This window comes from Poromitra crassiceps (assembly GCF_964638095.1).
Source record: "Poromitra crassiceps genome assembly, chromosome: 4".
Lineage (NCBI taxonomy): Eukaryota > Metazoa > Chordata > Actinopteri > Beryciformes > Melamphaidae > Poromitra > Poromitra crassiceps.
In genome coordinates this window covers 46,192,691-46,219,896 of record NC_139626.1, presented here as the reverse complement: position 1 = coordinate 46,219,896, position 27,206 = coordinate 46,192,691, and the positions used below count along the sequence as shown (strand labels likewise).

Genomic DNA, 27,206 nt, shown 5'->3' with positions numbered 1-27,206 from the left:
CAAACTATAATCTCATTATTTTAGCAGCCGGTCTTGAGGTGGAGTGCCTTGCTAGGCCAGAGCCTAACTAGCTGTCGAGATGGAGAGAAACAGAAATGCCTGCAACGATGCAGGCTTTTTGTCCTCGACGGAAGTTTATAATTTCCTTCATAGTCTCTGAGCCAGTAGGTTTGTCGGTACCATCTGGGGGGATTCATCACTTTCACAGTGATCTTTGGCACCACTAGAGTTAGAACATAATGTGATAGCATTGCAGCGGTGGCCTCTGAATGTGTTCCATCACTCGATTCATAACCTCATGCAAAACACACTTTTTAAACCTTTTAGTTGAGAGACTTGGGGAGATATGAGGTTATGTTTGTGCAAATCGAATCTAAAAGCACCGAATTTGGTCCAGATGTGGCCCTGCTCTAATGATTTAGCCCGGGGTCCCCATGGCAGCCTGATCCAACAGTGCACGTTTTATAGTCAAATGCATGGAAGTGGAATGGAGGTTTTTGTGTGTCTGTTTGTTTGTTTTTTGTAAACTTTTTTGTTTTTGCGTTTTTGCAATAAAGTAAAACTTGTTTATCAATTATGGCATGATAAATATGCAAAATCAAAACAAATTATTTTGTCATGTGTAGCCACGTCTTGACAGTTTCCACAGCACATGTTGTGTTTCCTCTACCAGGAAAAAAAAATTCTGGGGCTTTTCCGTAACATACTAAATACAGTGTTTGGGTGTAAATGGGTTAACTGAATAAAACCATATATTTGTAATCTACTATACTATATATCAGGGACCATGTTGGGAACAAGTGCTCACACTTTTACATGTTTATCCCTTGGATTTAGTTGTCTTTTATATCCATTAAGAAAATCAACCAATCAGTCAGTCAATCCCTACATGGACAAAGGTCGTGATACAGTAGAAAACCTATATGAAGACTAAGGTTCATTTCCGCCCTGGGATTCCTGCTTGTTTCCGGGATGTCCATATTTGGTCAGGCCTCAAATAAGCCTGCAGAATTCCTCGTTTGACCTCACTTTAGCATCAGCCATTTAAAGCATGTAAATGGAACATGTAATTAGAGCAAATGTTGGCCAGTCTGGAGCAGTTCACCAAACCACAGCTCACAGTAGCAGTCATTGTAAGGTACAGCTTTAGAACGGGGAGGAGTGAGGAGGAGGCGGTGGGTGATTGACGCTGCTGCTGGCACACATTGGAAGGCAACATTGTCTGCAACATTTGCCCTGAGGTTGCTTAATAGGTTCATGATGTTATCCTGCTTTTCACTCAGGCATTTTATGTAGGCTACCTACATTATTGATTTTTCAAATGAGGCTGGTAGTACTATTAATAATGGAGTACCGGTATGTGTCAATAGATTTCCTTGTAGCTTTTGTCATAACAACTTTGTTTTTATTCAGTTAACATCTAGTTTTCATCAGTGAAAGTGAAATTTTTCCGTCATAGATTTTGTCAACGAAATGAACACTGGTTTGGATATTTCTGAAACTGCCGACATCCAGTGAGCAGCAGTTCTGTGGACGGAAATGTCTTGTTGATGAGAGGAGAATGGCCAGACTGTTTGGAGCTGACAGAAAGCCTTCAGCAACTCAGATAATCTCTTTGATAATTGAGGTGGATGTCACATTGGTAGCTGGTTCACATTGAGCTGATAGCTGACACCTACCCACTACTATTAGTATGGTGTACCGGGTACCCATGAGTGTATATCTCAGAGACAGCAATATAATTGTTGTAATGACCAGAAGAAGAAATCATGTCTCACAGTCAATATGATAATCGTTGCTGGAAATCTTCTGACATAACTACTAGCAATTAGTATCTGTATATATCACTGACATTGAGACATGAGTCCACTGTGGAGAATAACATTTTATGAAAAAAATCCAAAAGACATATTTTGCAATACTGTGGAGTATGTAAAATTGGCTGTCAATGTATCATGGTAGACAAACCTGCCTGGCCTGCTGTCATGTCAGTGGATGTAACTATTGGAAGTTAATTGCGTCTAAGAAGAGTTGTGACACATATTGCTGTCATAACTGTAAGAAATAGACTTGTCACAGAGTGACATCTAGTGGCAAAAAATGGTCATTGATCATTTCAGTCATAACAAATGATGAAGAGCACAGTCACAGTAGTTGCATTATACCAGAGGTACATAATGAGTAGATTATGCACAACAACAAAACAAATAAATAGTGTCATTTATATCGCACCATCACTGCATGTAGGCTAATTCTCCCTCAAAATCATTATGCCCAAACTATCCATATGAACGTGTTAGTCCTGTCCTGCATACAAACCCCCCCACCTCTCTCTCCCCATCATTTATTTATTTATTTTATTTATTTAACCTTTATTTAGACAGGCGAGTCATTAAGAACAAATTCTTATTTACACTGACGGCCTCATAGTCAAGAGACCCTCCCTATGTTACCCTAGAAAAGCATTGACACCAGAGACCCAGAACAAATGTGTGTGTGTGTGTGTGTGTGTGTGTGTGTGTGTGTGTGTTCATGTGTGTGTGTGTGTGTGTGTGTGTGTGTGTGTGTGTGTGTGTGTGTGTGTGTGTGTGTGTGTGTGTGTGTGTGCGCGTGCATGTGTGTGTGTGTGTGTGTGTGTGTGTGTGTGTGTGTTCGTGTGTGTGTGTGTGTGTGTGTGTGTGTGCGTGTGTGTGTGTGTGCGTGTGTGTGTTTGTGTGTGTGCATGCCTGCTGTGTGTGTGTGTGTGTGTGTGTGTGTGTGTGTGTGTGTGTGTGTGTGCGTGTGCGGGCGTGCGTGCGTGCGTGCGTGCGTGCGTGCGTGTGTGTGTGTGCAGCATGCTAGTTTGTATGGACAGTGTGAGCGCTCTCTTGAATACGAAAGGACATCTTCCGCAGGTTCAACACAGGCATTCATCATCTGTATTTCTTTTGAATTCTCAGTTTTCTTGCAACTGCCAACCTCAGGTAATGTGTCTGTCTAATGACTTTTCAACTGTTTTAAAAAGGTCATTCTTTGATGATCAAAAAGGGGTTTGACTAATTAGTGTGTATCTGACTGAAATCCAACTTGTTGTGTGGTATATGCAGTGAATGCTGCTAGCATGCCTATAGCATCTTGTAATGACCAAAAATGTGCTTTGCTGCTCCCCAATAACATTGATGCCTTGCATTATGCTGTACATGTTAGATGACCTATACATTGCCTATACTGTAGCTTACATTATCGACACTATAGGCTTTAGGCAAACTGTATGTATTGCTAAAGTAGGCTTGTGCATCAGCCATATGAAGTGTTATATACTTGAAAATAATCTCTTAGATCATCATTACAAGTAGTTTAATTTAATTTCTCCCTTTCATGTAATGGGTAAAATATTGAAAAATGAAATGTGAATATGTGACATTTGTAGCATTGCCTTACAAATAGAATTGTCAAGATATAAATATTTGTCAGTGATTTATTTAATATCACTTTTGGTGGTGAATTCTCTCAATCCCCCCCCTTGCCTGCACCCATTTGGGCTTCACTGGGTCGGACCCAGGCAGCTATTGTTTCCCTGGACGGGCCCAGTAATGTCTGCTTTGTTTCCGTCCAGAGAGACAAAAAAGTTTGTGGACTTAGTCAACTTTTTCCAGTCTGCTAGCTTCTGATGTTGACTTTAGTCTCTACGAGCTCTGAATGTGACTTTCATCTCGGAGGCCGGTAACCTTGGCAACAGTGCAGGCTAATCCCGCGGCGCTCCTGCTCATGAATGTGTTGGAGCAGCATACAGATGCACTCAGCTGCTTTAACTTTGAAACGTCTCTAGTCCATGTCTCGCTCGCTGTGACCAGTCAGAAGTCATTATTCAGTTCAAAACTTGTTCAGTTTCTGAACAAGTTTTTGAGTTGTTTCTTTATTAGTTTCTGATTTGGAACATCACATGAGAAATCCAGGGCTATTCCGTCTGCTCTGCAGTGATTCACAGTAATGTGGCTTCCTATTAAGCCATGTAATCAAATGTTGTTTCATGTTCTCCTTTAATTAAACAATTCATATTCATGTCACAGGTATGAGGGCCCGCTTAGCATTGATTTGCTTATTGGCAGCAACATTTTCTCTGTCTGTGAGTAACAATGTTTTTGATATTGTTCATGATTTGTTAAGTAAACACTGCCATGTGAACATTGCCAGAAGAAATATATCCATTGTTCTTGCTGTTTTGGTATTATGGTTTTCATAATTAATTCTTCCCATTATGTCCAGGTAAAAAGTAAACCGCATGGAAAACACCATGCCTTGGTTAAGACCTCACCCACAGCCAAAGAGAAGGTAAGGCGGGGCACCAAATTGGTTCATTGGTATCAAATTTGTATTCATTTGATTTAATATTGTAAATAATAATATTAATATTAATAATAATAAACATAATAATAATACTTTTCCTCTCTCCTGGTTAAGGATGTTATCCCAGAGGAGGCCAATAAGGGAGAGGTCTTGCCCACTTTTGTCACATTTGAAGCCAGCAGCCAGGAGCAGGAAGACGAGGAGATGAGCTCTGAGGACAATGCTAATGCTAACGCTAACGCTAACAAGGAGGACGGGGTGTTCGAGGTGACGGACAAGCGCGACAAGAGCACCGCAGTCCTACTGAGTGAGGAGGAACTGGCAGACCTCCTGAAGAAAGAGGCAGATGAGGAGGAGGCAGAGGAAGAGGAGGGGCAGCAGGATGAGGATGAAGGGGAGGTAGACAAAGGGGAGGTGGACTCCGAGGAGGCTGTGGAGATGACCGAGGAGGAGGAGGAGGAGGAGGAGAGAAAGTTGGAGGACAACTTAGAAACGGAGGAAGATGCTAAAGAGGCGGCAGATGAGGAGGACGTGAAGGAGGAGAGCGAGGAAGGCGGCGACATTCTGGAAAAAGAAGATGACGTAGAGGCAGAGGAGATGTCAGTCAAGGTTAAGGAGGACGTGTCCATCGGTGAGATAGGTGTGAGAGGAGAGCAGGAGGCGCAGGTGGAGGAAACCGATGGCAGCACAGAGTCGGAGATCCCAGTTGATCTGGACTACGCTGCCGATAGTGGCATTTCACAGCCTTTGCCGACTGGCTTTGCGGAGGTGAAACCCCACAGCGATGACGTTGCCCAGCTTCTCTCAAAGACAGACGTTTCTGATGTTCAAGACGAGGAAACGCTCACCGCTGAGAAAGAAGTCCCCACTGTAGCCAATGACTATGAACAAGGCCTGCAAAATACTGAGGCAGCAGACATCATGGAAGAGGCAGATCAGGACGTGCTTCCGGAGGGGAAGGACGACAAGGACAAAGGTAACGTTTCCCAGGCTGAATCTAAAGAACAGAGCGGCAACAAGAAAGAACCCGACATGGACGTGGACCTCCAAGAGCGACTGGCCAAGAAGGAGGATGCGGAGGAAGAAGAGAAGACTAAGAATGATAGTGCGAGTCACACCAAGGGAAAGACAAGGAAGCAGAAGAAGAACCAGAGGATCAGGAAGCACCCTCCTCAGAGGGATGAAGCTCACCCTGGACCTGAGCAGAGCCAGCTGGATCCTCAGAGGCCCGAGGGCAGCAACACCAACAATGCGGTCCACAAGGCCAAGAGGAGAAGAGCAGGGAAATGGGTACATATTGACATTTATTGTCTCCAGTCTCGTCATTCATGTGGCCTCCATGAAATGGTAGCAACATTTTTGTCCCCCACCCCCATGGGAGTCCAAAAACCAATGGCTGACATCACTGAGGCTACGTCCATCTATTTATATGGTCTATGCCTCCATCAAAGGGGGGCTATAGATAGGTCTCATCCGTTCATTCGTTCGTTCCTTCATACGTACGTTTGTTAGTCACACTGTAACCATTGACTTTGTGCCACTAGGGGGCGGCATTGTCAATGAATGGGTCTAACCCAAGGGTGGAACTACATCACCGGTGGGGGACAACATGTTTACTATTTGCTTGTGATTCCCTTACATGCCAAACCAAACTCTGTGTAAAGCCTGACATGATCGAATGGTAAAATGCATGCTACTGAATTTACCATCTGCTATTGGCTGGTCTTTGGTGCCAGGTGACGTCACCACCTGTTGTACTCTGTAGAAGGTGATGTCACCACCTGTTGTACTCTGTAGAAGGTGACATTACCACCTGTTGTATACTCTGTAGAGTGATGTCACCACCTGTTGTACTCTGTAGAATGTGACTTCACCACCTGTTGTACTCTGTAGAAGGTGATGTCACCACCTGTTGTACTCTGTAGAAGGTGACATCACTACCTGTTGTATACTCTGTAGAGTGATGTCACCACCTGTTGTACTCTGTAGAAGGTGACGTCACTACCTGTTGTATACTCTGTAGAGTGATGTCACCACCTGTTGTACTCTGTAGAAGGTGACGTCACTACCTGTTGTATACTCTGTAGAGTGATGTCACCACCTGTTGTACTCTGTAGAAGGTGATGTCACCACCTGTTGTACTCTGTAGAAGGTGACATCACTACCTGTTGTATACTCTGTAGAGTGATGTCACCACCTGTTGTACTCTGTAGAAGGTGACGTCACTACCTGTTGTATACTCTGTAGAGTGATGTCACCACCTGTTGTACTCTGTAGAAGGTGACGTCACTACCTGTTGTATACTCTGTAGAGTGATGTCACCACCTGTTGTACTCTGTAGAAGGTGACGTCACCACCTGTTCTACTCTGTAGAAGGTGATGTCACCACCTGTTGTACTCTGTAGAAGGTGACATTACCTGCCACCAAAGATCAGCCAATAGCAAAAGGTCATTTCAGTAGCATGCTTTTTACCATTAGGTGGCACGCTTTCCACAGAGGTTTGGAGTTGAGTCATATTTGAAGTCGATCTCTATTGTATGTTCCCTGTAAACCTTCCCAGGCTCCTCTAGTGGGTATGAATCCGGTGCAGATCAGAGCCTCTGTGGATCTCTACCCCAGTGCCAGGCCGTCTCTCGGGGGAGGCGTGCATCACCCAGAAGCCCCTGCTGGTTAGTGCACAGCCAAGTCAGCAACTGCAGCACCGTTCAACCACCATAATCACTATGAAACATCTCCGCGCTACCACAACAATCTCACAGGGGAATCTGCTGACGGGATCATTTTTGCTCAAACTCCCACATGAATAGTGCGACTCTGCTTCACGGTCACTAGCAAAACACAACAGGCTTAAGGAGTCAATGAGAGAGATCAGGTTGAATTTACGCACTGTATAAACTCAAATGGCGATGGAATGCAGGGGTTGATGTGCTGCGGTTATAGCTCATTAGCTTCCAGTTATCGGCCTGTTTAACCAAACATGCAGCCAACATATAGGCATTGTTTTTGAAGACATAAACAATGCATGAATATAATAATAGCACTGTAGAAGTGATCTCAACATACAGATTAAATATAGGTCAAGGGTCATAGTGTGTTCCAATGTAGACCACACAGTGGCTCAGTGGTTAGCACTGTTGTCTCACAGCAAGAAGGTTCCTGGGTCCGAATCCCGGTCTGCCCCAGGTCCCCTTCTGTGTGAAGTTTGCATCTTCACCCCATGGTCGTGTGGGTTTCCTGGGTTTCATGCAGGGCCGCTGGAAGTCATTTTAAGCAGGGGGTACTGGGAGGAAGGGACTCTCGGTGGGGCCCGCAAGGGCCCCGGCGAAAAAAATTTGGGCGTTTTTTTTTTACATTTTTTTGCCATATTTAGAGGAATATCTCATTTTAAATCAACATTAGGATACTGTTGTGATGTAATTATTCAGTATTTTCTCCTTTTCTCACTCATTCAGAGCAAAGAGGGAGATATATAGCATGATGATAATGCTCTATATCTCCCTATTTGCTCTGAATACACCAGTTAACATGACACAGACTTAACATGATAGAAATATTATCAGCAAACTTAATGACTAGACTAATTATTCTGATCTGAATGGCATAAATCAAGAAACATTGACTCCTCTCTTTGCTGTATAGTGGGAGGTGCATTTTTGAGTAGGCTACTAAAATAGCATGTCAAGTTCACATTTCTTTATTGCCAGATTAAACAATTCGTATTGGTTGTTGGTTGGTTCAACACAACATGTGCGTGCATGCGCGCTTCTTCTTCTCTAGCCTACAAGCATGTAACTTCCTTGATTGTTATTGTTGATAATTCTATTTAAATAGGCTACATTTTCATTTCCCGAAACATTCTTAAACAAGAAAGGAACATAGTGCACTGCAAAATATTTTTAATTACATTTGTAAAAAAAAAAAAAAAAACATTTTTTTTTTTGGAAAAAATCCAGCACCTGCAGCACCCCTACTTCCCGCGGGCCTGTATGTTATGTTAGGGTTAATACTCCTGTCAGTGCCCCTGACCAAGGCACTTGCAAAAGAACGGGAGTTGGTCCCCGGGCGCTGCACTGTGGCTGCCCACTGCTCCTAGTTCTAGGAAGGTTCCTACTAGAGCATGGGTCAAATGGATGAATGTATCCATGGGGACAAAAATAATAACGTCCCCACTTTACTTAACTAACTTGTCTTTTCTTCTAGACCCATGTGACAACTTCCGCTGCAAACGTGGGAAGACCTGTAAACTTGATGCGGACAATAAGCCAGGCTGTGTGTGTCAAGAACCTTCAGAATGTCCCCCCAGCGTGAACGAATTTGACCACGTAAGTATGAACGACTCAATGACGACGAAACTGAAAATGTCTTTAGAATGTTGAAAATGTTTGATCGTTGCGATGTTCCTACTCTACAGGTTTGTGGGACAGACAATAACACATACGACACATCATGCGAACTCTTTGCGACTAAATGCAACCTGGAGGGCACCAAGAGAGGACACAAACTCCATCTTGACTACACTGGGCCATGCAAATGTAGGGGGTTATCCGCTGTGTAGAAGATTTAAACTACAACCTTTTTAGTTGCAGTAGCACAAGGAAAACGTCTTACCCTGTCCGTGCCTGTCTCTCTCTGTCTCTGTCTCTGTCTCTGTCTCTGTCTCTGTCTCTGTCTCTGTCTCTGTCTCTGTCTCTGTCTCTGTCTCTGTCTCTCTGTCTCTCTCTCAGTCATAGCTCCATGCCTGGACACTGAGCTGGTCCAGTTCCCTCTACGGATGAGGGACTGGCTGAAAAATGTGCTGCTGCAGCTCTATGACCACGACTCCATGTCTCCTGGGTTCCTCACTTCCAAACAGCGTGTTAGAGTAAGATGCATTACACAAAAGCAATATGGGAAGTCTGAATCTGAACCTCTCGTTCATAATAGGATTTAATTCACGTAAGCGTATATGTGTCATCAATTCTTGTGTACTCTCTTTGTGGTATTCTCTAATCCCAGGTGAAGAAGATCTATGAGAGTGAGAGGCGTCTCCATGCTGGAGATCATCCCATTGAGCTGCTGGCCCAGGACTTTGAGAAGAACTACAACATGTACATCTACCCAGTGCACTGGCAGTTTGCCCAGATGGACCAGCACCCTTCTGACAGGTACAGTTTGATTTGATTCTTCTGTGTTCAGTATATGATTTCATATGCTCCCAAAATGTATCCTCAACTGCTCATACCATGCATACTAGGGTTCGACATATATGGGACTTTCGAGGTCAATAAAAATATTTTTACATTTAAGTCACTGATAGCTGATATTTTTGCACCATTTTCTTGCCAAATGTTTAAGGATGCAGTCAGTGTTACTGTTTCCTCTAAAATGATATGCATGGCAGGGCGGAAAAGTCTCTGAAACAACATTTATCATTTTACATGGGACACTAAAACTCTCCCTTGAAGTCCATTCCAATTTAATTATTTTAGCTGGTCAACAGCTTGCTCAGGGAGAAACCTCCATCATATCCAAGGTGGATAACAAGACGGTCCAATATGTAATAAAAGGCTAATATCCCAATATATTAGCAAACCAATATAACAGTGTAACCCCAGTGCATGCATATACAGTATTAGATAGTCAAGATACTCAATATATCAGTGTAACCCAGTGCATGCATACAGTATTAGATAGTCAAGATACTCAATATATCAGTGTAACCCAGTGCATGCATACAGTATTAGATAGTCAAGATACTCAATATATGTGTAACTGCACTGCATGCATACAGTATTAGATAGTCAAGAATCTTGATATATTGAGTATCTTGACTCAAGATACTCAATATATCAGTGTAACCCCAGCTCATTACATGCATACAGCATTAGATAGTCAAGATACTCAATATATCAGTGTAACTGCAGTGCATGGATACAGTATTAGATAGTCGTCAATATACTCAATATACCAGTGTAACCGTGCATGCATACAGTATTAGATAGTCAAGATACTCAATATATCAGTGTAACCCAGTGCATGGATACAGTATTAGATAGTCAATATACTCAATATATCAGTGTAACTGCCGTGCATGCATACAGTATTAGATAGTCAATATACTCAATATATCAGTGTAACTGCCGTGCATGCATACAGTATTAGATAGTCAAGATACTCAATATATCAGTGTAACTGCAGTGCATGCATACAGTATTAGATAGTCAAGATACTCAATATATCAGTGTAACTGCCGTGCATGCATACAGTATTAGATAGTCAAGATACTCAATATATCAGTGTAACTGCCGTGCATGCATACAGTATTAGATAGTCAAGATACTCAGGGTTCCCCTAAACCCTTTGCAGATTCCTGTCCCACTCAGAGTTGGCCCCTCTCCGGGTCCCCCTGGTGCCCATGGAGCACTGCACCTCCCGCTTCTTCCAGGAGTGTGACGCTGACAAGGACAAGCTAGTGTCCTTAAAGGAGTGGATCTACTGTTTTGGTATCAAGGATGGTAAGAGTGATGGCATCAGATCAACACAAACTTAGACTAGTACAAGACCGGCTTCGATTCGAACACTTGGCTAGGGGGGTGGGGGGGTGGGGTGCTGCGAGTGGGTGTGGAGTCTTGGAGCTGAATGGCCACACCACTGCGCTGTGGGTTTAAAAGTTTTGCGCTTGTTCTCGACCAAAAGTACACAACAGAATTTGTTTTTTATTAACTTTTTTTTCAATAAATGTCTGCATGAAATACAATCCGAATTAGGTGGGGAATTAGGTAGTTAATTTAATAGCTCTACATGTCATGTTTCTCAAAATGAGAAAATTGCCATGTTGCTATTTACCAGTCAAAGTTAATCCTTTCACCCACAACTATGCAGTGACTAAATCCTAAATGTATCTCACCCAAGTAATGACAATGTAGGACGACATTGCAGAAAGTTATGTAGGCTACATAGTATGTCAAGTAAAAGTGCATTTAACTTTGTTAATTCTATGCATTCATTTATTTTCTCCACAGAGGATATGGATGACAACCTGCTATTCTGAGCTCTATCTTGTACCCCATCTGCCACATGGGCTTGTGGGAACTGCTCCGACAATGTTGAGTCAGAAGAAGCCTCCACGGACAGAAGAGACAGTTATGTCCATTCAAAATGTTATGAGACACTCTGAAAAGTACAAACGAAAGACAATTGTTTCTCTTTCTGCAATGTTGGGATGATGGGGGTTGCGGGTAGGGGGGGGGGGCGGGGTGGGGGATGGGGGTCATTTGTATTATCTTGTGTCAGACCAAGCTTGGACATTTTGGATCTTTGTTCTGTCATCTAGAGACACAGTTGGAGGAGTGATTGTATTAGATGACAAGGAAGAGTTTTGTTTAGCCATGAATAGTTTTATACAGAATCTGTTTTCTGAATGCATTCCAAAAGGGGGACGTTTACAACAGCTCATTATAGAAGGCAGTATAGGAAAAGCATTGTATATTTGAGGCACAAAAAAGATCTGTGGTATGTTAGAATGATTTAGGGCAGAATGTAATTCTAAAGTTACTCTTTTTCACGCCAAAATAGATCATTTCCTATCCTTGTAGAATTTGTGATCGCATAATGTAAAACAAAAACTGATTGTGACTGTTTGTCACTGCTTCTGTCTTAGACTTTATAATAGCTCCAATTAAAGATTTATGGACATCAATGGACTTCACAATATCTCATAGAATGTTTCAATGTACTACACGTGTTATTGATGTTGATTGATGCATATGACTTGTGATTCTTTAGAACCCAGAAATAAAGTGCTCGCATTACTGGTGGACCTCAGTAGAGGCACCAGTTTATGCTCTAATACCAACGTGTCATTCTGGAGTCAGTTTTCCTGATGCCACCAACATCAACATGACATCAAAAGGTGACATCTGCACCCAACAAAGCTCCGTTATGAGAATGCAAGCCACTGACACATGGTTTAGGTCTGCCACATAATCCTGAATGATGGCCTTCTCTCAGGTGTAAGAAAGCAGAAAATAGAACACCAACATGGTCAAGATGATTATTAGTGACTTGTTGTTTTCAGATCAAGCGCTTGACTCTGATTGGATCGTTCTTACTGAACATGGAATCCAAGGCTCTCTATAAAAGCAAAGACGCGAGCGGCTCTTCAGCCTGCGACGACTGTCTGCTGTCACCGAGATCAAACATGTTTTGCGTACTGTGGGTCATCTTCCAGAGCGTGGCGTTTGTGGTGGAGGGCGGTGCGTCTTCAGGAAGTGGTGAGGTTGCCAGCGCCAATGGGGGAGTGCAGAATAATCGAGCAGCGGCTGGCAACGTTGCCAACGCAGGGGCCCAAACCGGGGTCCCACTGAACGGCCAAGCCTTTGTAGCGCAGGTAATCCAAGTCGGGGGGTCGTTTTTCATCCAGCCAATTGGCAACCCCATTGGCCAGGCTCCTGTGCCGCAGCGAGTCCCCGTTGGACCTCTCCAACAACAAGGTGGGGCATTTCTCCTGCGACAGGCAGGAGGAGGAGCCAATGTGGTGCCACAGCCGCAGGTGGTTCCGCCTCTCAATGGTGCTGGGCCAGTCACATTTTTTGCAGTGCTGCCACAGGGGAACGTCTTTAGAGGGCCACAGAGTCCCTTTTTGATTCCCGGTGCCCAAGTGCAGCTACTCCCAGTGAACAGTCAGAACAACCAGCAGCAGCCGGCCGCTGTCGGCAACGGCGCTGTCGGGAACGCCGCTGGCAGAGCGAGAGTCAAGCATTCTGTGGCGGCACACCCAAGCAGGAGAATACAGTCTCCGCCGGTGACGAAGATGATGACGGCGGTCGAGGAGGAGGAGGAGGAATCTTCTGGACTGGACAGTGCAGAGAAGCTGACCAAATGAGACCCCGAAAGCTCCCAGACGTCACATCTCATGACATGATTCAGCCTATTATGGCCCAGTCTCTGTTTCGTGCCTAGTTTTTTATGTTTTGAATGTCAGCCTGTATGGATCATTGTCATCGTAACCTAATAACCAATAAATGATTGAAGCAAATTGGTGAATCTTTGTTTCATCTTTATTTTGATGTATCTTGGGAATAAATAATCAGAGTCGGTATTACAGGGTGAAATAGTGGAATGCTGTGTGCTTTAGATCAGTGGTTCTCAGCCTTTTTCATATCAAGGAGCCCTAATTTAGACCACATTATAGGGCCACAGACCTCCATTTGATTATTTTTTCTCTCAAACCCAAATCTGCGAATATTTTTTTATTGTCAGATATGATTTTGTCCAGAATAGAGTATACGCAGGGATGACATTTTTTTGTAGGCTTAACCAGAAATCGCCGCCATGTTGGTTCTTCAGGGGAAAAGTCTATGGGGTTTTATAATGGGAATTTCACTTAAATGCATCAAATAAGGTCTGTGGTTAAAAAAAGTTTATGGGAGCTTGGGTTCAGCACGATAATCTTCACGAACGTTAATTACTTTTATGCCTTTTGAAGACATTTCAAAAGTCATAAAAGTGATTCACATTTGTGAAGATTATCGCGCTGAACACAAATTACCACTCCCAAAAACCTTTGTTAACCACAGACCTTATTTTATGCATTTAAGCGAAATCCCCATGTTAAATCCCCGTAGACTTTTCCCCTGACGAACGCAAGCGGCCCCCTCCGGACTTATTCCTGCGGTGCTCTATTCGATGACTCTCTTTCTGGTAGCTAAGCTAACAGACAGATAAACTATGATCAAAAGAGTCATTCTTCTTCATTCTCTAATTGTGTTAACTTCTTGTAAATTAAATAAAGTTGAACACTTTATCAGTTTACTGGGGACCCCCTGGAGCCCCCTCAAGGACACCTGGCGGTCCCCGGACCCCACATTGAGAAGCACTGCTTCAGATCCTACTTGTCTGATCCCTCCAGCAACAGAAAAAGTCCATCAATATGTCTGGCAAAGGGTCCTGGGGCAAAACACTGAACAACCACCTGCTCCCTGGGTGCAGCTCCTGGCCTTCCCTTGAGCTCTGCCTCCTCTGGTGGTGGCATGTATGTATTTGTACAGTACAATCATGCACACATCTCTAGTTACATTGTTTAGTCTACATTGCCTCACATGATGATATCCCAAACACATTAATCACATCAGATTGTGGGAAGAATCCAACTGTGTGACACAGTACGCCCGAGGTAACACATTCCTATTCATATTGCCTGTGGCTGTGACACAATGATCGTCTACATTTCTAAAATAAACAAATTAATAAAAGAAATCCTAAACATATCAATCAAACCATCCCATGGGAAAACCGTAAAAAAAATTATAATAGAAAAATGCCAGTAGGCAAGCGTCAAACAAGAATACTCTTCATAGTTTGAAACCACCTGCACCACATGACGGTGTGTAATTAAGGTAAAGCTCCTCCAGACTTCCACAGAGGGTGTTTACCTGGTCTGCTGCAGCTGCTCCGTCAGCAGCACAGACCTTTCCCAGACAACCTCAACACATGACGCCATGCCCAGCCGACCATGTCCTGGCCTGACCCACATCTTGAGAAAATGTGCTGATGAAACATGACGGCCAAGAATATGTTCCTCTACATCAGTAACAGAAATGAACACACACAAAGTGTTTTGATTGTCGATTTTACGGTCATCACAGCTGGATTGTTAGAATGCACAGTTATATCTTTCATTATTTTATCAGCCAGTAGACATTTCTGCTCAGATGTTGGGAACTTTGGAACTTCTTGAGTCTGTTATACACAAATCTGAAGGTCTTCGGGTATGCCCAAACCCCCGAATACCCGAGGGTCCGACCCGGACCTGGCCGGGTCTCGGGTCCATTCAAAAGAAGGGAGTCCGGTACCGTTTACCGCCCACAAGTCTCGGATCTCTGACATTGAAATCTCGTATCCCTTATACCCGGGGAGTGCTGTCACAGCTGTCAATCAACCCCTTTTTATATCGTCAAATAACTCATTAAAAACAAACGTATCAGACAAATGAGCACTTGAACCAGCTACATCAGCGTGATAAGAACCGAACATGACAGAAACCATATTTGGGAGAAATGTGGCTCATGTCGTCCCATCAACTAACATGGAGGAGGCAAGACTTATGACGAGAGGTCTTCGGGTATGCCTGAAACCCCAATACCTGAGGATCCGTTTTCATTCAAAAGAAGCGACTGCGGGTTCTGGGTCGGGTCTGGGTCCGACATTTATCTGTTCTGTATGGGTGTGGGTCTCAGCTTTCTAATAATAGACGACTCCGGTTCAGTTCTGGGTACTATACATTTCTGGGTCTTTTTGGGTTGGGGCACAATTTTTTAGACCTGTTACAGCTGGGCTATAACCTTGAGTTGTGCCTGTGATAATGTTAACATTAATTTGCTTTATATTAGACGCACGTACACTATACAGCAGTGCACAGTGCATGCGTACTACTGTTATACTGCTATAGGCTAGTACTATTTCCATTGTTCTGAAGTTATGATCAACTTCTCACAACTGTTTAGGTTGTAACACCTAATGCAGTCTAATATTTCTCATATAGACTACTGCAGGGATGACACATTTTTGTAGGCTTACCCGGAAGTCCCTGCACTTCCTGGTTCGTAGGTGCAAAAGGAAATGGGAATTTTGGTTAAATCCATGAAATAAGGTTGGGGGTTAACAAAAGTTTATGAAACAGCGACGTTTGTGTTCAGCAAGATAATCTTCACAAAACGTGATTTTCAGAAAACACTTCAAAAGTCTTAAAAGTATTCCTCATTAAGTGAAGATTATCTGCAGGTCTTATCCAGGTCTTCCGGACTACAGCCTACAGGCAAGCGTTCAGTCTTCTTGGCCTAAGACCACCTCACGATGACGTCAGGTGTTGTTGCTCATGTGACCACAGCCCGCAACATTGGGATGTTTCATGCTCCTTTAGCCAGTACCCTTGAAAAACTTTGACCAAGACACTGATTCACTCTGTTATTGTCTGTGGTCAATATTCAGAACAATGCTTGTTGGTGGAATGTGAAGTGTCACTCAAGACAGGCAGCGTATTGTGTTACAATTCTTTGCATCTCCCTGAAAAAGAAGATGTCATATATTGCAAACGTCCATGACATGCAGGTGACTAATATAGTTTGTGGACAAATCAGAGTTCTCTTTTCTAATTGGCTCCCAATAATCTCTAGGACCGATAAAAGGCGCAACTAGTGCTGCTGGACATTTAACATTTGAAGCAAGAGCAAAATAACCGAACTCTAATAAGGTAGGCTACCTCATGTGTAATTGAGTATTTTTGGAATTATGTGATGTTTGTGTAATTATTGTGTGATTTTGTTTAAAAATATACAAGGAACGGATATTTCCTATTTTCTCTCTCTTTTTTTGTTACATTTGGACAAACTCAATCCCAGGTTTCAGACTGCAAGATGAAGCTTCTTCTACTTTCAACATTTGTAGCCACCATCCTTTATGTGAGTATACTGTAGAGAGGCAAAGTGACACGCCTACTTCCTGCTTCAGCACTGTACCAGAGATTTTCATCCGCCATTTATTTTCCCATACACATTTCGTAAAATGCTTATAAAAATAGTTTTACTGGTTCAAACCAAATGGTACAGATATATTTAGAAACAGGAGAGATCGCATAACATTTCACTGGGACCGAAACTTTAAAAAAATGCAGGTTTAAAGAAAATATTTTTTCGATGTTTTTTTTTGTTTTGGTTCGAGTGAAATGTTCTATGGTCTCTCCCGATTATAGCGTTAGCTGAACTGTTTGATTCGACGAAGTGAAACTATTTTATAAGCATTTTACGAAATGTCTATGGGAAAATAAATGGCGGATGAAAATCTCTGGTACAGTGCTGAAGCAGGAAGTGACGTTCCACTTTGCCTCTCTATTGTGAGCGAGCGACTTTTATGACTCGCCCACACACACACACACACACACACACACACACACACGCATGCATGCACACACACACACACACGCACACACATGCATGCATGGACGTGCGCACGCACATACACACACACACACACACACACACACACACACACACACACACACACATGCATGCACACACACTTATCCATCCAGATAATGTCATTTATTTCTATAAAAAAGAAAGCCTTCAAGCAATAACCACCAAATAAACACAAGGAAATGCCTACAATGTTGTAAATTGACATTATTGTTTCTTTAATCAATGCAGGTCAATGCAGGCAAGGTAAGAAACACTCAGACTGAATCATTTATTGTACCTCACATAATGTGTCTTTCAAGCCCAGTAATCCATACTGCTCCATGATAAATACAGTGTTCTCTCTGCCTCTGAACAGACTAAGAGACTCTTGGCTCTGGCAGCTCTGAATGGAGGGCTCGGAGCAAACCCTGGCTTGATGGCAGCTCTGAATGGAGGGCTCGGAGTAAACCCTGGCTTGATGGCAGCTCTGAATGGAGGGCTCGGAGTAAACCCTGGCTTGGTGGCAGGTCTGAATGGAGGGCTGGTTAACGGGATCGGAGTAAACCCTGGCTTGATGGCAGGTCTGAATGGAGGGCTTAACGGGATCGGAGTAAACCCTGGCTTGATGGCAGGAGGCGTGAACCCACTGGTAGCTGGTGGGGCTGGTGGTTTCATTGGGCAGCCCCAGTTCGTTCAGGTCAGTCCATCTAATCCAAATTTCCACAGCTATGCCATCTTAGGTGAATCTTTCAGGAAGTGTAATGAGCACCCATGGTAATTAGGGCAGACTATAAAATGTCTAGCCAACATGGCTAATTAGTGGCCTAAATGAGTCAACACAGGTTCAGCACCATGGAGAGCTCCATTTGTTAGCTGTTCTGAACGTCATTATTCCAGAATCCAGAATCACATTGAACTCTTGCTCTGTTTCAAAGGTTGCTCCTGGCGTTCCTGCTTATGTGATGCCGGCCCAACTTGCCCAAGCCATTCCTAATATGTATGCTGGCCCTCCAGTCAATGCGGTTAGTATGGAAAGTCATGTTAACAGCACACAACACATTTGACATGGTTTCAGACATCAGAAAAAAAATCTTTATTCTTTATTTCTTCTTTGTTCATTGACAGCTTCCTTTCATGGCAGCCCCTCAAATGATGGGAATGAATCCTCTTCAACAGCCATTTGTGGTAATGGCACTTCAGTCCATATGTAGCCTACAGGCCTCAAGTTGGTTTGTTAAAGTTAAACCAGTGGGCAAGCCTGAGGATGCGGAAGTGAATTGAAATGCTGTAGTTCCTCGAATGTCCACTAGGCGTCGGGGGCAGTAGGCATTCCTCCCATGTTAAAATGCCCCCGATTTGGTTACAAGATTAAACATCTTTCCAGTTTGGGGCGAAACACGGTTTTGGTCTATATAGCTAATTTTACCTTTTCAACTTAACTTTAGTTAAGTTAACTTAACTTAACTTAACTCGCCCGTTTGGAGTAAAATAGATGATAGAAAAGGGGGTGATTGGGTGATCGCCTGTCCAGTGATCACGCAGCTTGCCGATCTCAGACCAATAGCAGGCAGAGCTGCGCTCTGGGAAACTCCCATCTCACGTGAGGTGCGGAAGTCAACCCATTCCCTCCCACTATAGACCAAATCACCGTGACGTCACCATGTAAACAAATTTACTTCCGGGTACCACTTGGGAAAGGCGGCAGGTTTAAATGTGCGTGTTGTCATATAAATGCTGTCAAACCCTCTCGTTGTTTTCGGCCGACTACTTTCAATTTAAATGGTTAAACGGTTGGTAAACATGCTTGTCCGACGTATCTAGCCTTTCTACTGTGTTTGTTTTATGTAGTGTTAGCTAGCTAATAAAGTTTGTTTGTCTGTCAAACTCGCTGTTTTTTTACGTTACAGACAGAGTAACCTCGCGTCACCAGGCTCTTCTCGGCGAGAAAGAGCCTGGTACAGACAGAGCTACTGATGCCAGGTCAATTTAATTTAGCTTCAAGTCTACTCTAGTCTGGTCCAACAGGTAAATTAGCTAGTCTGGTCTCCACTAACGTTAGTGAAAGTGTTGTTATGAATGATATTAAACAACAACACAACACGGACGAACCATTTTTGTCTTCTTTGTCTGTTTTTGTCTTCAACATGTCAGTTTGTGCCGTCCACCGCCATTATAATGTGTGGACCTCAGGGGTACCCGGAAGTAAATGTAAACATCCCGCTGATTTGGTCTATACGAAAAATCAACATGGTGACACCCACCGTTTGAACTCCGCAGGAAAACAAAATTTAATGGGATAGATACGTCCATATTATTTATTCTCTATGAGTTAAACAAAGGGAAAAGTTGGGGGCTAAAAGAGTGTTTGACTTGAAGCTGTGTCCACGCAGGACCACAAGATAACGGTATCTTATTTCACATTTACATCATTTTTATTCTTGTCCTCTGGCTTTACACCCTTTGATAGGGAGTTCCAGGTGGTCCTATGCAACAGCAAGTTCCTGTTCAGCCTGACCCATTCAGACGATTCAAGGTACAATCACGCAAACAGTGTGTGTGTGTGTCAGTATGTGTGTATGAATGAAACCTACACAAACAGTGTGTGTGTGTGTGTGTGTGTCAGTATGTGTGTATGAATGAAACCTACACCGACTGATCGTTGTTCTTTGAATCTGCAGCGTCAAATTATGAAGCAGGCAAACACTCTGAAGACCACTGTGGACACTCAGGTCACATGATGCAATTTACAGCAAATAAACAGATTTAAATACGGTAGATGGGATTGCAAGTGTCATGAACATTATTCTTTCTTCATTCCCTCAGATTCCCACTCCAACTGAAACAACAACAACTCCTCCCTGTATCGGAGGTCATCAGGAAGATAACTGAGAAGACACCATTAACAATATATTTTCACAATATAATTTGACTGCTACTATTTTGCTGTATGTGGAATTTTATTCATAGATTTTTTTCTGATTTTTTTTTTTTATAAAATATGCAAACAGCTTGTAGTTGATGTTAGTTGAAACATAAGGATCAAGTTAATGTTTTGCTTTCCAATAAAAATGCATTTGACACTTCATGAAAGTTTGTTTTTTCCCTTTGATTTTACACCAACATAGCCGTACCATTTGTACTACCGGTAAGCTAGATTCCAAATAGTAATGTTTAATGGATCTCTGCTGCCATCTAAAGGAATTAAATTGAATCAATTAAATTGCTTGTCAGATACAAATCATATGAACAGGTTTTGACCCTATAATGTAATCTTTTCATTGCTCTTTTTGACATGGGAAATGTGTTGGTTATGGGGCACATCTCTGATTTAAAGACAACATTTCTGAATTATGAATTGAAGCACAGTTTGTCCTCCTGACAGAATACAAAAACACACAGCTGTCCAGATTCATATCGCTTTTCTCACTTGTTCTGCTGTGCTTCCTTAAAGGATACGTCTGGTGTTGCATTGCTTATGGTCAACAAATCCTATGAAAATAGCAAAATCAATCATGCATTTTGCTCTGATCTGCTCCTGTTATTTTCCCCGTTACCTTCTGGTTTTCAATGTACAGTTGTTGTCGACCCAGAAGTCATATAGGCTCCAATTGTAAGCTAAAAACCTTGAAATACAGCTCACATAGTTTACATTTTTAAAATCACTAACTTACTGCAAAATAGTTGAAGTAAAAGTTCTTGAGTCAGAGGTTACTTGAATATATTTTAAATGATCTAAGGTCTCATGAGAGGAAGAGGTGTAACAAGCATCACGGGAGCATGGATGGAGTTCTTCGAAGAGGAAGAAAAAGAGTGGAGGAACACTAGTGTCAAGCAAACTCAAACAATATACATCGCATCACTTATATTTTGACATTGTGAGTGCAGAGCAGAAATAGATGAAAGGATTGATTTGTGTGAACTGTCAGTTTAAAAATGTGTAAATGTTGTAAAAAGTAGGCTACAGCCTGTAAAGTCTGGTAGAATGAATTGTGACATCACACACTCAAGGCAGGCTCCATAGGAACCCATTCAGTGCAGGGGGCTGGAGCAATCAGGGTCTATCTGACATCACCTATAATGATAATAATAATAATAATGATTGGATTTATATAGCGCTTTTCTAGACACCCAAAGCGCTTCACAGAAATCATTATTCATTCACACCATTCGTACCAGTGGTGGTAAGCTACGGGTGATGTAGCCACAGCTGCCCTGGGGAAGACTGACGGAAGCGTGGCAGCCATTTCGCGCCTACGGCCCCTCCGACCACCACCAACATTCATAGACATTCATACCCATTCATACGAGGCGATGAGGGTTAAGTGTCTTGCCCAAGGACACAACGACAACAGCTGGGAGGGAGCGGGATTCGAACCGCCAACCCTTGAGTCATTGGCCGACCTGCTCTACCTCCCGAGCTAATGCCGAGCTAATGCCGTCTAATACCTAGACTTGTGTTCTCATGCAACTGTCGTAACCTCTCGTTCAGAGCCGTCTAAATCCCACGATTTTGGCCAGGGGTGTCATGCAAGCCAAAATTCTGACGGTGAAAATCTTTGACGGCGACTTAAGGTCGCCGCCATTTTTTTGGGCTGTTTTTCTAAAATGTTGTTCGTTTGAAGCCAGATTTAGAGGAATATCTCAATTTTGTCAATTATTTGTGCTGTTATGGTTATTAGCTTAGTCACTCACTTCTACACTGCTGCCACCTTTCTTGAAATAGGCCTATAGCTAAATCTTGCTTCACCCAAAATGTTATTCACACAAAAAGACAATCCACAATGATAATTATTTTAAGATTCAAGATTCAAGATTTATTAAGTGTCCCAAAAGGGCAATTTGGGTTGCAAAAAGCGTAGTACAAAGTACATACATAAAAACAAATAAGACAAATAAAAACATTATAAGAACAGTCTAGAGCAGCAGTTTAAAGTGCAACACAACAGTTAAAGTGCAAATGACAACAGTAGCAGCAATCTAAAGTGCACAGTAGAGATATAAGGTGCACAGTAGCAAAGTGCAGTGTGGCGAGTGACTGCCTTCACTCTCGGCACATTCATATTGCAAGAAAAGCTACAATGTATCATCATTGTATCAATCACAAAGGAAAACCACGGTCCAGACCAAAGGGCAGAGAAATCAGAATCACTTTTATTGCCACAGTATGCAAGTTACATACGAGGAATTTGTCTTCTGTCCGTCTGGGAGAAGGACGGGGAGGTGTCAATCTCTGTCCCCAGGTACTTAAAGGATTGTACCTGCTCAACCAGCTGGCCGTTGATGCTAAAGCTGTGTTCACACCGAGATATTTATTTTTCGCTCTGTCACTCAAGTCAACCCTTTGGAATCGCTCTGTCGCTCTGTTTAAATCGCTCATCAACAGGCACACGAAATGACGGACATGTGGGGGATATAACGTTACGCAATGTCATGATATTTGTCCACTACGAGCCACCGTCATTGTTTACAAGCTAAAGCCTATCAGCATGCTCCTAATGCGAGCTCCATACCGGTAGTACAGACTTCACTTCATGTCAGCTGTCAGCCTGTCAATGTGGTTTGTTGCCACACAATAAACCAGCGGTTTGTTCCAAGCCAGTGGGATCCTTGACTCGCTCTCACACGGCAGCCAATCAGCGTTGAGCAGCGAGCGACTGATGCCAGCGTATTTTCGCTCAAGTTGGGATATTTCATCTCGAGCGACGAGCGAATTTTCTCCCTATCGCTCTGTCTCTGCCGCTCGGACGCCCAGCGATTTTTCTCCCAGGCGAATATACGCTCAATCACTCGTTTGCATCGACTTTGTATGTAAACTCGACGCCAGCGAAAAACTTTAATAGGTCGGTGTGAACGCACCTTTCGTGTCCTGTTTTTGCAGCGTAGCGGTTACATCAATATACAGGTATAAGAAGTACATGTAGGAAGATAACTAACGGCAATCGCAAGGTTGCAAGTGCAATCAAATCGAATCAAATCGAGTCAATATATACAATATGTACATGAGTGGTGAATTGTTCTGTGGATGATAAATATGAATTTACGTTGGATTTACATGAGATTTACAGAATGAGTTAAATATACGTTAAATAGGCAGTGGATTTACATGAATTTACAGTCAGAGTTAGATAAGAGTTTACATTGAATGTACATGACATTTACAGGCTAAGTTAAATAGGCATTAATGTGCAGGGAATTTACATCAATTTACCAGTTCCAGTTAGACAGGCATTAAATTAGATACAGTATGAGTTCCAGTTTTATGTGGGGAGGAGTTCAGTTGAGTTTAGGAGGAGGTAGTGAGTTTGTGTGTGTGTGTGTGTGTGGGGGGGGGGGGTTGTTGGTGAGGCCCTTGGCGGAAGGGGTTTCCGGGCCTTGTTGGTGAGGCTGATGGCGGTTGGGAAGAAGCTGGTCTTGTGGCGGGTGGTTCTGGTCTTGGCAGACCTCAGTCTCTTGCCATGGGGGAGTGTCTTAAAGAGTTTGTGGCCAGGGTGGGAGGGGTCAGCCATGATCTTGTGAGACCGCTTCAGTGTCCTGGCTGCGTGCAGGTCCTGGAGGGATGGCAGGTTGCATCCGATTATCCTCTCAGCGCAGCGGATGATGCGCTGAAGTCTGTTGATGTCTTTTTGAGTGGCAGCAGCATACCAGATGGTGATGGAGGAGGTGAGGTTGGACTCAACGATGGAGGAGTAGAAATGCACCATCGTGGCCTTTGGCACTTTGAATTTCTTCAGCTGCCGCACAAAGTACATCCTCTGCTGTGCCTTCTTGGTGAGAGCTCTGATGTTCAGCTCCCATTTTAGGTCCTGGCTGATGATGGTCCCCATCATCATCCCCATCATCAGCCAGGTGGTCCCCAAAGTATATAAATATACAGATATACTGTACTGTACCCCTAAGAATAAATAAGGATAAAAGGATAAAATAAATGAAATAACAGCAACGGCAGATGGGGAAACATTACATTTGTACCTCAGCAGCGTTCATCGCTCTGATAGACAGGCACAAAGGAATTTTTGTATCTGTTCTTTTTAACTATGGGGGCACGAAGGCGGAGCCCGGAAGGAAGCAGCTCATATTCAAACCTCAGAGGGTGGGCATCATCTGATCGGATGGACACAGCTTTTTTCAGCACCTGTTTGTTACAGGGGTCCTTGTGGGGGGTCCAGGGGGTGCCCAGCGAAAAGGGGGGTAATTTATTGTCACTACAATTCCATTCATAAGTAACACAATGACTATTTTGGTCATGGGTTTTATACACTTTCTGTAATAAAACATCTAAAAGCATCAAGCTTATTATCATATGGGGGACCGTGGGACAAAATCCTATCAAATGGAGGGTCCGTGGTCTAATCTTTGTCAGTTTAGGGGGCGCTCATGTGAAAAAATTTGAGAACCACTAGCCTATACAATGCCAACTTTAGCTGCATGGTACAGTAAGTAGGCTACAAGTAACCAACTAACTTGCTATGCAAACTATGCCTATAATAACTAACAGCATTTCATTTTCACATGTTTGAAAAGGGGATTGATGCTCTACTATACTAATGACCGTCATGAATTTTGCACCTCCTCCCCCACAATGAAGTTCTATGGCTGCTCGTACATGGCTGCATGGGCACCGGCTACAACCCTCAAGGTCCGCCTGGAAAGTTTTTGAGATATTTTGAAAAGTTTAGAAAAACACATTTTCGACATCTCCTCCTAGACCGTTTGACCGATTTCCAGCGAAATCGCCAGGACGCATCTATGGAGCAAGCACTACAATTTCGTTTTATTTTTATTTTTTTATCTACTTTCGTTTCGGAGATATTAACCCTTAAAGTTGACATGACATGACAAACATGACTAACACAATAATACCTATAACTCTAGAAAAGGGATGAATTGGGTCTGTGTCCTCACAACCACTGACACTATTGGCCAAGATCAAATTCATTTGGCTCAAGCTTGAACCCCGGCCATTGCCGCTTGCGGCTATATTTGCTGATTTTGTTATTTTCATCTGTTGACAGTGAATGATGAGGTAAAAAATACCAGACTTATCCTTTAACCTGAATCGAAACATAGATAAACCTTAAATAGCCAGGATGAGATGTCAATATCAATCCGAACACGATGAACAACTTGAAAAATGTCTGACTATAAGCTCCTGGCTGCTGCTTTCTGTCTCGACATGCCAAACTTGGTCTTCAGTATATAATTACATAGTGCTACAATTTACTTGAGAGAACACATTGATAGTTTAGTATTATACACAACAGATCGCTAAAGTAAAGATGATTGTGTTTTGGCGTGAAAAGAACTTGACAGGACTATAAGCTATTTTATAAACAATGCATGTGGAAAACAGAGTCCACTATTCAAATCTGCATAATGTTAAAGACTCAATGCAGTCCATGTCATGCTGTTTAGAGAGATGAATGACTTACTCATTACTTAATAATGACATGGGTACCTCTCCTATGTTGTAACTGTCTGAGTCTGATGCTATGATACATGTCTGTCACACTGACCACACACTGTCTGGCTGGCTTGGCGGTGGACTATATCAGCTCACATTTAAAAGGCATATGGGCACAGTGAGCAGGCAAGGCACACAGGAACAGAAAAAGCCACCAGAAAAAGGTAAGACCATTTTCTAATGCTCATATTCGGTGGAAGATTTACTCTTTTTTTCTGTGCAAAAAGATTTTGACAAAATTAATTAATATTGAGTTTTTATACAGGCTACTAATAGGTATTGTGAATTTTAACTATTTAACTATCTAGCAAACTTACCTACTATAGACTAAAAAAACTGTACAGTTGACCTACTCTATCTATCTGGTTCAATCTATGGCCTATCTATTCTATGGCCGCATCTCTCAGCATACGAAGTGACTGCTACTCCTTAGAACACAACGTCCTAATAAGTGCATTTCTTTATCTGTCTGCATTGTACTGACTGAAGAAACCACAACATCTCTTTATTTGTCATTAACACCTTTCCTTATTCAACCAGCACAGCAGTAGCCTACTATGATAACAGCTCCTCTCTCTTTTGACTGTAAACCCTGGCCTCTGTCTTCTTGGCCAGTCGACGAAACATTGTACCAGTACTCTATATTCCTCCACTTGCAAGTTGCAAGCTACGATATTCAACTGACACCAACCCCTTACTCCAGAATCTTTATTCTCTTTATATTTCACATCAACAGGACATCATGAAGCTGCAGACTGCCATTGTGTTGATCTACCTATTTGGGACAAGCTTCTCTCTTCCAGTGAGTTGAATTTCTCTATCACTATATATATACAGTATATATATATACAGTATATCACTCATAGCATCAAAAACAACACAGCTGAAACAACATTTGTTATGTATGTTACATATAGTTGCAGATTGGAATTCTTGCAAGCAACAGCAATGAGGTAAATATAACTGTTTATAGCTGCTTTCATATCTTTTATACCTACTGGATGCTGCGTTAGATTCTTCTTCATTCAGCAATAAAGAATTATACATTATCTCACCCCATGTGTTTGTGTGTTCAGATCCTAAGACTGAATGGACTAACTCTTGCAGCTCTTGGACAAACACAAGTACAGGTAATGTGTGCAACCTTTTTCACTGTTTTGAACCAACGTGCTTCCAGAACGGTCACCACTCATCCGAGTTTCAGGACTGATCACCAAGACCATGCTTCTGCCTTCGCAAGATTCACAATGCTTTTGATGTTGCATCGGAAAGCAATCTGGAAACTGAAGCAAATGCCTTCTCCCCCTCCAGGCGTCTTCCATCCTGCCCCAGTATGTGCTGCAGCAGCAGCCAGATTTGCTGTATCCCCAGATGGTGAACCTGAACCCTCAAATGGTCGGTCCCTTTGGCCCCCAGCTGATGTTCCCCACACAGGGCAACCAGCTTAACCCTGGCCTCCAGGGGCCCCAGCTGATCTTCCCCACAC

General features: G+C 42.8%; 3 protein-coding genes across 4 annotated transcripts in view; all 3 read left to right on the top strand.

Annotated features, from left to right (window-relative positions):
* Positions 1-4,051: 4,051 nt before the first annotated feature.
* Positions 4,052-11,357, top strand: sparcl1 (SPARC-like 1; the record flags this gene model as incomplete). Its single annotated transcript, XM_083635511.1, has 10 exons — positions 4,052-4,105; positions 4,246-4,311; positions 4,441-5,616; positions 6,888-6,996; positions 8,528-8,649; positions 8,739-8,859; positions 9,052-9,188; positions 9,323-9,471; positions 10,673-10,821; positions 11,329-11,357. The coding sequence occupies 10 exons, from the start codon at positions 4,052-4,054 to the stop codon at positions 11,355-11,357; spliced, it is 2,112 nt and encodes a 703-aa protein (XP_083491637.1).
* Positions 11,358-16,494: 5,137 nt separating this feature from the next.
* scpp9 (secretory calcium-binding phosphoprotein 9) lies at positions 16,495-20,218 on the top strand. The gene is made up of 9 exons (XM_083635521.1): positions 16,495-16,556; positions 16,705-16,764; positions 17,509-17,523; positions 17,636-17,956; positions 18,195-18,281; positions 18,385-18,444; positions 19,727-19,792; positions 19,938-19,988; positions 20,083-20,218. The coding sequence occupies exons 2-9, from the start codon at positions 16,720-16,722 to the stop codon at positions 20,146-20,148; spliced, it is 711 nt and encodes a 236-aa protein (XP_083491647.1). The 5' UTR covers positions 16,495-16,556; positions 16,705-16,719; the 3' UTR covers positions 20,149-20,218.
* A 5,601-nt stretch (positions 20,219-25,819) lies between these two features.
* The window catches only part of odam (odontogenic, ameloblast associated), a 4,068-nt gene continuing 2,681 nt past the window's right edge, over positions 25,820-27,206 (top strand). The window contains exons 1-5 of one of the 2 annotated variants that reach the window (XM_083635519.1): positions 25,820-25,884; positions 26,457-26,522; positions 26,638-26,673; positions 26,797-26,850; positions 27,032-27,206. The exon at positions 27,032-27,206 is cut by the window's right edge and continues 167 nt beyond it. In XM_083635519.1, coding sequence (XP_083491645.1) covers positions 26,463-26,522; positions 26,638-26,673; positions 26,797-26,850; positions 27,032-27,206 — 325 coding nt within the window. In that variant the 5' untranslated portion in view covers positions 25,820-25,884; positions 26,457-26,462. The remainder of the gene's footprint in view (positions 25,885-26,456; positions 26,523-26,637; positions 26,674-26,796; positions 26,851-27,031) is intronic. The other variant, XM_083635518.1, reaches the window with a different exon arrangement.

Bases quoted from the DNA above. Each gene is read 5' to 3' on its own strand.
- scpp9 (XM_083635521.1), top strand. From the start codon at position 16,720: ATGAAGCTTCTTCTACTTTCAACATTTGTAGCCACCATCCTTTAT. The intron at 18,282-18,384 runs GTTAGTATGGAA...GTTCATTGACAG, and splicing joins CTGGCCCTCCAGTCAATGCG to CTTCCTTTCATGGCAGCCCC. The intron at 19,989-20,082 runs GTCACATGATGC...TCATTCCCTCAG, and splicing joins AGACCACTGTGGACACTCAG to ATTCCCACTCCAACTGAAAC.